The 12,119-nt window shown below is 35.0% G+C and overlaps 1 protein-coding gene across 1 annotated transcript; it reads right to left on the minus strand.

Moving 5' to 3' along the window:
* Positions 1-3,256: 3,256 nt before the first annotated feature.
* On the minus strand, positions 3,257-4,911 carry LOC143573089 (UDP-glycosyltransferase 76G1-like). Its single transcript, XM_077058069.1, has 2 exons — positions 4,383-4,911; positions 3,257-4,134 (listed from the first exon to the last, which is right to left on the minus strand). Exons 1-2 carry the CDS (start codon positions 4,909-4,911, stop codon positions 3,257-3,259), a joined length of 1,407 nt encoding a protein of 468 aa, XP_076914184.1.
* Between the last annotated feature and the right edge of the window lie 7,208 nt (positions 4,912-12,119).

Raw genomic sequence — 12,119 nt, forward strand, 5'->3', positions numbered from 1 at the left:
GACCAAAAATATGCTAGATACGCGAACCCGAATGTGACACGCATATTCGCAGGTTGACACAAACATAATCCGTTTAAACCCATTTGTTATTCTTTGCATAATGATACTAAAAAATTACTACAAAAAATAGCAACTGTATATAAATGTATATAATAAAGTTATGTTTATCTTGTAAACTTTTCCAGAAATTAATGATTTTGTATGTTAGTACTTGTAAATAAGATGTGTTTAAATTGCTAAAAAGATATTTTTTATTTCTCAGTTTGAATTAAGCAGTTTTTAATACTGATTTGTTTCTTTTTTTCATTAATAAAGATTAATTCAATGTTTTGAAGTTTGTTTCGATCAGTTCAAGAGGTGAGGATCCCATATCAGCAAAAATGGTTGTTTGGGTGTGCCACGTTTATGCTCCCAGACACAATGAAAGCGATCTACGCTAAAGGCAGCGTGCCGTTTGTTTGTGACTCACGTGTGCTTGTTAAACCTAACAAAGTAAAGGGAAATTTACCCGACAAGTATAAATAATTTCTTTACTTTTTCAATAAAGTTTTTGATGGTTTAGCTTAGCTGGAGGTAATTGAGTTCTCTACATAATGAGCTTTGTGTAACGGCTCAACAAGGGGTCGTTTTTTAATACGGGTGAGACATTCCAATCCACAAGCTTTTTTGTTAATCTGTAATAGAAATATTGTAAATAATTGATGCGTTAGTTTATGACTACTGTAACAATTTTATTGCAATAATAATCTTATTTTTAACCTGTTTAACGTTATACACAACCCAGGTTGGCACGTTTATAAGTTAACGGATCAAAATTGCTATATTTTTTGATTTCCTTCCTAATGGTAACCGAAATAATTGTTGGTAGTTTAACTATACAAACAACTTGTTTGTATAGTTAAAAAGGGAAGATCGACTAATGGTTGCCATATAAGTGATTGTACAAACTCTTCAATAGTTAAATATTTATCAAATGCTACTTAGTATCAATGCTTAGTTATATTTGTTTGTTCGGTTTGGACTCAACAGTTTTGTTTGGTAACGATTAAATCAATTAGTGATCAAAATTTGGCCCGTAACCAAACAAACGCAATTTCTTCCTTCTGAGTCCATAGTTTTTGGCTAAAATACAACAGATATGATTTTAACCTGTTTCATCCAATCCCATCAATTTTTAATTAAAAAACAAAAAATGGATTGGAGTGCTTTGGGTAGCGGCTCCACGAATTAGAGTCGTTGAAGGTAAATTTGAAGTTGCATGCTATACTTGGTTGAAACCTTAGATATTTAATATGTACTAGTTGAGTGCCCGTACGAAGTAGCGGGGATAACATTTTAATGTTGTTAGCGAGCCAAGGCTAGCTCGACTCGAACTTTACACCAAGGCGACTCAGCTCAGTTCTAAATTAAAGCTTCGTCTTGATTAGTTTGATATTTATATAATTTACATACTATTAATCATATTTTGTAAAACATATAAAATGAAAAAAAAAAACGAATAAACTTGAGTAATATTTGGATATACACGAGGGCTCAAAGTTTTACATTAAATAGTATAATATATTGATAAGTATGTAATAATATGACATCGTGGAAACTTTTTTAATTAGAACAAGTTTATTTATGTTTTTTTTATCAAATAGATAAGGGGTTGGATATGTAACTAATGGGAACATCAAATTATAAACATTTATTATTTGAAAAAAATTTATATCTAAACGTCGACAAAAATAAGTCCATTTAAATGGGTATGCTCGGATTTTTTTTAATCATATTTTTGAAAAACATATAAGTTAAAATGAAAAAGGATAAAAGTTGAGTTAAAAATGGGTAAATATGAAGGGTCAAAATTGTAACTATTTATTAAATCGGCAAAACTTGAGTAAAGTTGAGGTATCATAATTGTAATTATATTTGTTTAAATAAAGTGAACGTGGATGGATTGTGTTTAAAAGACTACTTTGTCCCTCTACCTAATGCATTAGAAATTATAAGTTTCTTATAACAAACTTCTTAATATGCTATTTAGTTATGCATTATATATAGTATAGATAATGCATGGTTTTGATCTCTGCCATTTACTTATACATAATGAGAACGTGTTTCCTGAAAGGTCGGTGCGGCAGGCTCTTATTCTTTTGAACCCACTCAAAAGTGACTAAACGGTCTAATCGTGACTGAAGTTCTTATCTGTGTTGCTGAATGCATTAGTCTGTTCTTTCTTATATCTTACCTTGTTTATTGCTGTTTCGTATCAGTTTCTTCAAAAACTAAATTAATTCCTTATAATTTTGGTACATACTTGGAAATTGGAATGTAACTTGATGAAAGTTCACAGTTGCCTTCACTTTATTTTAATCAATGCCAAACATCAAATGTAATCCCCTAGCCGACATGCTCACCCTTTCGGGTTGGTTTCGGTAGCTGTGTAATCGTGGTCACGTAACTTGGATAATGTTTAATCGGGCTTCATGCTGCTTAGGGCCGGGTTCGGTCATCGAGTTTGGGTAACTCAGATGTTTAATTGAGTTTCGGGCGTCTTTGGCTCGGGTTCGGAAATTGAGTTCGGGAAAGGTGGTTTTGAGTCTGTTTTGTTAATCGATTAGGGTTAAAAATGAAGTAAACAACACCCGAACCGAAACAAAGTGTTCACCTATAAATCTTATATGTTTCCTTTTACTGCTAACCAAATACTTCCTTTTTTCCATTTATCAAGTGTAGAATGTTAATTTTGAGGATCTACTCTTTTGGTTTTCAAAGAGAGATTTGATTTAGAGAACCAAGTTCATATTCCTTTAATAATTTGCTATCCAAAATGACCCAAAATGGCATGATTTGTTTATCAAATCGCATATAGCCAGTTTATTGCAAACTTATCACATTTTTTTGTTAATATTATAAAAATTTTGTATTTTTTTTATTATAAATTCTACCAAAGAAAAATTTTGCTATAGCCAATGCCGATGCAATAACGAATTGAACCAACACTGATCGAACTCATGTGGCATTCCCTGTCATAACGCGCTGGCTCTTCTACTAGTGTTAGAAATGTTTAATGAATTTGTCACTAAAATAATTTTCTAGAAATACCACTAAGACCACTCATTCAGGAGTTCAGCTGAATTAGTGTAATTGCACCCCACCTCCGTGTGCCCCCATTTTTTCGTCCAAGCTTAAAACACGAAATTTCAAGGTCGAAAATCATATTATTTTGATTTATTTTTGGTTTGAGTACAATTAATACGGTTTATTGAAGCTATAACGACGAAATGTAATCGACCAAACCTTTTAGGGATAGGTATGAAGATCCGCCTTCTTCAAAAGAGATGCTCACCTCCTTTTTCAAAAGATTTATTCTTTCACGTATTTCTTCGCCTTCTTTTTCAAACATTAGTCTTTTAACAACTCTTTGGATTTCCTCCCTTTCAAGACCATCCTCCAACAAAATTCCAATTTTCCATACGTCACTCACATATCTTGCGATTATCGGTTGCCCAACTTCACAAGGTGAGCAAATCATAGGAACTCCTTCACATATGCTCTCCAATGTGGAATTCCAACCACTATGAGTCCAAAAACATCCTATCGCCTCATGTGCTAGCACTTCTTTTTGAGGACACCATTTCACTATGCGTCCCCTGTCACCCATTTGTTCTGGGAACTTCTCAGGCAACGACTCGAGCCATTCTGAACCCTCAACCACATCTGGTCGGACAACCCACAAGAAAGGTAAACCAGTGTTTACCAATCCATAAGCCACTTCTTGAAATTCTAACACGGTTATTTTTGCAAGGGTCCCAAAACTTACATATATCACGGATTTGGGGGCTTGAGCATCAAGCCATGAGAAAAAGGTTCGATCATGTTCAAAAACTATGCTTGAACTCGACAATGGCAAATACCTTTGAAGTGGGCCTAATGTGAACCTTGGAATAGGAAAATCATGGCTAAAGGTTTGTAATATAGCCTCTTCGGGTTCTTTGAAGGAATTCCAAATGATTCCTCTTGATGCCTTCACTTGCTTCATCACTTTGGTGAAATATTTCCCCATACCATTTGGATTCCTTGAAGTCTTTATGACATCTTTTACTTTCAAAAGTGGATATTCTGGAACCGGTGCTTCGTATTCCAAATCTGTATACAATATATATATATATATGATGTAATTAACGTGCTAATTGTGAAAATCAAGTAGAGTAATTATGTAATTACTCTATGATGTAATTGCATAATTACTCTACTTGTATATATAATTAATCTAGTTGATTCTCACAATTAGCACGTTACGTTAATTTCATTTGTGCGTTAACTTTCTCCATATGTTAAAATAATTAATACAAACATAGATTTATACCATAATAACTTCCATTTATATTACATACCTTTGCTTGTGAGGTTGAAGTAACCCTTTTCATAGAAATAAGATATATCACGATAAACAAGAACGGAAACAAGTGTGCACGCCCAGGTCACTAGTCGAGGGACATTCAGGGAGTCAGCAATCTCTTGCGCGATGTAGTATTCGGCATCTGTGATTACACAGGCCACCGGTGGCTCATTGGGTTCCGCCAGCAACCCAGCCAGACACTCCTTTAATGAATCTGCAGAGTTTTCATTACGGTACGTAATGAAAAAGCTTGGATCTGGTTTCTCTGGCATGTGCTTTCCGATCTCGGAAAACCCGTCAGCAATGGGCTTGAAGGTGAAGTGAGGATAGTTTGAATAATTGGGAGTGTTTTGTAGAGCGTGCATGACTATTATTTTAAAACCTTGGGCATGAAGAATGCTTGCTAACTGAAGCATGGGACTTAGATGGCCTTGAACGGGTAAAGGAAACAAGACTATTCTTCGACGGGTTACGGTTGGTGATGTCGGATCAACAGTGGTATGATCTCCGACATAGTTCTTCATGTTTGGAAACTATGAAGAGTTAAGTCTCTTTGCTAAATGAAAAACTAAAACACATATTTAATGACACACACCTATCCATTTATCAATCACTAGAAAAAACAAATTAGCAAACAAGACTATGAAAAAAATAACCAACATGTACACACACATTAACCCCACCTCAAAAATTAAATAATAATACGTACAAAAGCACTAGATTGATTAAAGATCATCGTGAACAAAAGTAAAAGTTCAGTAAATTACGTCCATTTGTCATAGACAATGACGCTTGCTTGCCACCAACAGCTTTTGTCCATAATTTGTCGTGATATCAGTTTAAAAAAAAATCTAGATTGGTGAATTTCTTTTTATATATCAATTTAAATAATCATGGCCAAATGATGTAAGATAAATATATATATTATATATTATTATTAATATGGCCATCGTTATAATTTATATTATAATAGATTAAAATAGTCAATTACATCTTATTATAAGCTTGGTAATTGTTTATGAACCATATTACCCTTACTAGCTAATAAAGGATTTCCTCTTAGGTGTATATATAGAGAAAATAAATTAACATCAAAATCTAACCACATGCACATAATAATTTTGTGTGCCTCCTCTCTTCTAAGCCGGGTTCCTCTTAAGAACCTTAACACCATCCTTAACTATACACCCTAAAGGGAAACTCGATCAAGATGACAAACATGCGACTACATCATACTCTGCTGCGGTTACTATCCTCCCTGCTGTAACGGGTACGCACATAATTACAGGTTTATTATATTTTCATGTTTTTCCATTACTAACATGAAGAACTGATCAACAAAATGTTCCGTCGATAAATGCCGACTATTTAATTATTATGTAAATCTCAAACATCTATCATCCGTTCATGTGTTTCAGGTTCTAATTGAAAATTTGCCGGTTGTTTGATTGGGGAAATTGATTCCGTGTGTGTGAGACGATTACCTACCAAAAATCCCTTGCCGATATTCGATGGCGATGATGATAAGGATAGAAATTTTTATAGTCGTCCATTTAATATTCATTTAATCAGTCGACCATCACCATATTGTTGTTAGATGATGTTTTGGTACTTATAGGTGGCTGTCACTACCTCAGAAAGATAGAATGAGTAGAGGCTGTTAAATCCACAAGCATTTCATGTCAACAACAACGTTTGGTACGAAACATATTACGTATCCAAAGCTTTACAATTCATAAATGTTAATGATATATATCTAACCCCTATCTAATGGGATTTTTACATATATCCCCTCCATAACTTCCTTTATTATATATTTCTCCAATGTTATCTAAATGTTTAGATTACATCGAAACAAAAGGCAAGCGAGCTCTTTTAAAAACTACATATTTTTCCTTCTAGTCTTCAATTACCATTTTACCTTTTTATATCTAAATGTAAATGTCCCTATATTTTATTTGAGCTCAAGTAAATTTTGCATAATTTGGCATTTTGATTTTGATACTTTTTTTATAATGTTTTTTTATTATAATTAATAAATTAATTTAAATAAATTTATTTCGTAACCTACATATAGAAAAGCAGTTGAAATTTATATATTATACAACCATGTCAGCGCATTTTATAAATAAGTACTACGTGATTATTTGATATAATTTAGGGAGGGGATATATGTAAAATCCCTTTATACAATATTATGTGATATAATTTGTTGATTTCTCATGTTGAAATGTTGAACTTATAAACCATAAAAATTTTATATTTTCATTTATTATTATATTTTTAGTGATTAAGAAAATCTACCCCAATTGACTTTATTAGCTTCCATATGTTCGTCTTAAAACCAACTTGGTTTAGGTTTAAATTGGGGATATATTTAATTGTTACTATTAAGAAAGAGATATATGTAAATTAGTTCATTAAGGGTAAAATGTGGTTTAAGAAGAAGAAATATGTAACTAAATTGAAATAAGGAGATATGTAATATATGTGGATTAAGAAGGAGAAATATGTAATTTAAGGTTTAGCATTGAGGAAATATGTAATAAGGAAAGTTAGGGAGGGGATATGTAAATGCTCCTATCTAATTATCGGTAAGAATGTGTTCCGGTCATCACGTGTTCGGGTCATAACAAGTCGACTCAAAAAGGGTTATTTTGGTATGGTCAGTACGGGTTTGGGTATCTATGCATTTCAGGTCGGGTCGGGTAAGAATATGTTCGGGTCATCCCACGTTTGGTACGGGTTTGGGTGTCAATTCATGTGTCAATGTTCTTTATTTTAGTTAACAGATTCATACCGCGCTATCTACATATTTTAGTTTAGCACCTTTGCTGTCTTCTAAATATGTATTGATTAAAAGTCTAAATATGTATTTATTAAAAGTTATCTGTTTATTTTGGGTTAATTAGCAGGTTTTTATTTGGTATTTCAGCTACTGCAAAATCAAACCAGACAAAAATATCGTACGACAAAATAAAGTCACATGCTAGCTATGCTTAAACTTAACGCATTCTAACAGCACGGGACAAAAAACACTTTTTTGTTAGTATGAGCTACTCATGTAAACCATATTTGGAATTAACGGACCTGGAAAAACTTTTCCCTCATCAATGCGCAGCAAGGCATATGTTAGAACTGAATAATTAAATCTTGATTTGTTAAGTGATTAAAGTTTGGGGTTTGTTTTGTTAAGTTTGATATTTATATTTGTTTAGTATGGTAAGAATATTATGGATTATTCTAGAATAAGTTTGCCTTGTTTTCCAAGTTAGGTTTAGCTTCAATAGCAAGTTTAGTAGATCTATAAATACAGTTTAGATTATTAGTTTTATGTGTAAGAGTCAAGAAAAGTTTTTTCTCCATGTAAGTTTGTTGTGTTTGTGATGTTCGTTTGTTAAGTTCGTTTGATTAGATGAAAAGAGTCGAGGGTTGTCACCCCAAATATCTTGTGTTCGTTTGTTCTCTTGTTTGTTTGATCCGCCTGGGCCAACAAATGGTATCAGAGCTTAGGCTCGTTCGCAGAAGGAGAGTTTGATTATCTATTTTTTCGTTCGTTCGCAGGTTTCGTTCTGTTGTCGTTTGCTGTTTGCGAGAGAAAAAGGGTTTTAGTATCTTAAAAGTTTGTGATATCGATAAAGGAACCAGGTTTTTTAGATTGAATTAATTAAACACTCAAGGTAATAGGTGAATTAATCTCACCGTCGTTATTTTTGAAACAAACAAATAAATTTATGGTGGGTCACCAATCAGCAGAAGTTCAAGAATTAATTTGTTTTACATCAAAGAATTAAATTAATTCTTGCAAGTAACATAAGTTGTTTCGCTTAATATCAATATTTCAACCGACTTTTGGATCTAAGAAAAAGAATAAAAAAGGTAACTGTTCGAGTCGTCGTCGACTGCATTAGGATTGTGACATGGCCGGTGATAAAGAAGCAGGGAGCTCAGGAACAATGAAAGAATCGATAAGTGGTTTTGTGTTGCAGGCACCAAAGTTAACTTCGACCAACTACGCATCATGGTTGGTTATGGTGAAAATTATTTTGGGTGCGAATGGTTTGCATGATGCGATTGATAAGGAAAAAGGGACAGGAATTGAAGAAAGAAAGAAGTTTATGGCATTAGGTATTCAGAACCCTACCTGAAGACGTGATGCTTCAGATGGCCGAGTATTCAGAACCGAAAGATGTTTGGGAAGCGTTAAGAGTTCGTTATCTTGGTGCAGAAAGAACTCATAAAGCTCGTGTTCAAATGCTAAGAGCCGAGTTATATGGATTGAAGATGGGAGAGACAGAAAGTATTGATGATTATGCAGTGAAGTTGGATGGAGTACATTCAAAGTACAAAAGCTTGGGAGCGGTACTCGAAGATGAGGTTTTGGTAAGAAAATTCTTGAACTCTATGCCGGATAAATATTTACCTGTTGTTTCTTCGATGGAGCTACTCGCAGACATCGAAACAATGGCGTTCGAAGATGTGGTTGGGCGTTTAAAGGATATGAAGAAAGAAACAAGTTCAAGAATATGAATGGAAGTTCAAACAAGTTCAAGAATGTGAATGGAAGTTCATCCCAAAGTCAGGTCATGTTCACCCAAACCGAAAAGAAATTTGAAAACTATCGAGGATGTGGTAGAGGCCGTGGAAGATACAATGGACGAGGAAGAGCGAATCCAAGATGAAATGATGAACGTGAGAATGATGAACGGGTTGAATACCGGAAAAGGAACCCGAGAGAATGGCAAGATAGAAGGAAGTACGTAACGTGCTACAACTGTGGTAAGATTGGGCACTACTCGAATGAATGTAAAGAGCCAGGCAAAGGGAAAGAAGAAGTGAATTTGACAAAGAAAGAAGATGATGTTGATCCTTCTTTGCTCATGGCAGTTTGTTCCATAAAGAGAGTAAGTTTGAATGAAGAGAGGGTTATTCCTGGTGTGTTTGAAAAGAATGAAGGAACGTGGTACTTAAACAATGATGCAAGTCATCATATGCCAGGAAAGAAAGATTTTTTACTACCTTAGATGAACGATTTTCAGGTCAAGTGAAGTTTTGTGATGGATCCGAGATTGAAATCAAAGGTAAAGGTAATGTGATTGTGGAAAGTAAGATTGGTGAAAAGAAAACGTTTTATGATGTTTTCTATATGCCTAAGTTTGAAGACTAATCTTCTTAACTTGGGTCAGTTGGATGAAGAAGGATGTAAGATTGAAACAGCCAATGGGATATTGAGGCTATATGATCAGAAAGAGAGATTGTTGATGAAGATTCAGAGAAATCTGAATAGGACGTACAACATCAAGCTTCAGGTATGTTGTCATCCTAACAATTTCGAAGTTGAAAAGAAAGTAAGTTATGATGTAAAATCGATTATGAAAGTGAGGGATATTCGGTTTGAAACGATCTTAAATGATTTGTTTGGAGTCGTGAAAGTATTGGTCAGGAACGAATTGATGAGAAGAATCGAGATGAGAAAGAAAATAGGAATGTTGCTTCAAAGTTAAGCACGAAAGGAACGAATGCTAAGTTTGAAAAATCGGCGAAGCAAGTATGTTATGGTCAGCTGAAAAGAAGGAATAAAAGCGAGAAGAGGAACAATTCAAGATTAAGGGGGTGGATGAAGAATTAAATCTTGATTTGTTAAGTGATTAAAGTTTGGGGTTTGTTTTGTTAAGTTTGATATTTATATTTGTTTAGTATGGTAAGAATATTATGGATTATTCTAGAATAAGTTTGCCTTGTTTCCCAAGTTAGGTTTGGCTTGAAGAGCAAATTTTAAAGGGTCTAGATTATTAGTTTTATGTGTGAGAGTCAAGAGAAGTTTTTTCTCCATGTAAGTTTGTTATGTTCGTGATGTTCGTTTGTTAAGTTTGTTTGATTATATGAAAAGAGTCGAGGGTTGTCACCCCAAATATTTTGTGTTCGCTTGTTTGTTTGTTTGATCCGCCTGGGCCAACAAGAACAACTACCAATATTATAATTTTATAATGCAATTCGTATATGCCTACACAATACCCTCTTCAAGACCTAGCGCAACATGCAGGTAGTTGTCCTTCAAGAATGAATTGATAATCAGGAACATAAACAAGCACACAATATTATGGATAAACCTCTCGTATTATTATAATAAAGAAACTAACTCCAAGCTTGAATACAATAATCCCCAATACAATAAGCCTAATCATGGCTATGTATTTATAAGGTAGGCCAAATTAGCCAACAAGTAATTACCGAATATAGTAAAACCCTAACTGCAGCCCCATAGACGCATTACGACATTAATGAATCTCACATGTCTAATAGGTCCAACCTGATCACATATACATGATGTGCTTATTATAATGGAAATTACCAACCACGCTGGTACCAAGAACTAGTTTGTTTTACACATTAACTTTTACCAAGAACTAGTTTGTTTTACACATTAACTTTTTTTTTTACTAGTAGAACATTTTCTGTTAAGATTTTTGGATATAAATTGTCAACGAATATTATCTCTTAGTGTTTTTTGTTTCGAATAACAACTTTTATTAGCAGTCACGAGTACTTCTACTAGAGGCTTGAATCAAGAAACACCAATTAACAAAGCAAAGTTACACCAATCACTTCACAATATAGACTTAGAAGGTGTTTGGGATTCCTTATTTTCATCAACATATAATTTATAAACTTTTCAAAAAGTTAATAAGGTGTATAAGGTATTAGGCAAACCATAAGTCCTTATGGATTTTAACTTATGGAGAAGACAAAATAAAGGGTTTTGAAAAGTTAGGAATATGCAACTTATTAACTTAGGTTTTGTTTGTTTTTGCTTAAAACGTTTGTAAGGGGCTTACGTCTGTAGGTGCGCAAACATAAGCTTCTGAAAACTGTTTGTTTTTTTTAGAAAAAAAGATCTGAAAACTGCTTTTATTGTCTTAAAAAATAAGCTATTGTTCAACTTCTTCACACTTCTTAACATCCCACCAACACTACCACCACCCACCATGAGCCACCACCACCCACCGCCCCCCGCCACCACCACCCACCGCCACCGTCCACCACCATCACCCGTCGTCCGCCACCCACCACCACCACCGTCCATCACTACCACCACCCAACGTCTGCCGCCGCCACCACCCCCACCACCGTTCGCCGCCGCCACCACTCCCCACCACCGTCCACCACCCACCACCACTGTCTGCCACCAACACCACCCACCGTTTGCTGCCACCATGGTCCACCACCACCACCTCACCGTTGGCCACAACCACCGTCCACCACCACCACCACCATCGTATACCGCCGGCACCGCCCCGCCACAACCCACCGTCCGCCACCATCACCGTCCATCACCCCCATCACCACCCACCGTCGCCCACAACCATCATCAACTACCACCACCCTCCACCACCACCACCCACCGTCAGCCACCACCACCATTCACAACCACCACAACCGTCCATCACCACCATCCCACCGTCCATCACCACCGTTCAGCTTATACAGACGATATCCAGTTTATAGGTAACTACTTTTCAGCTTATGCAGACGATATACATTTTATAAAATAAACAGTATTATATTTTCAGATTGCAGACCTTCATACCACATCTTCAGTTGCATACATAAAATCAGATGAAATAAGATTGAAGGCAGTTTTTGTCTTAAAAAACAAACAACACTTTAATGGGTTTGATTTACCTATTACACCACTCTAACCCTCAAATCCCATCACAATCATTTTAAAAAA

Source organism: Bidens hawaiensis, unplaced genomic scaffold (assembly GCF_021521415.1).
Source record: "Bidens hawaiensis isolate Kalapana, Puna unplaced genomic scaffold, B.hawaiensis_p1.1 tig00026194_1, whole genome shotgun sequence".
NCBI lineage: Eukaryota > Viridiplantae > Streptophyta > Magnoliopsida > Asterales > Asteraceae > Bidens > Bidens hawaiensis.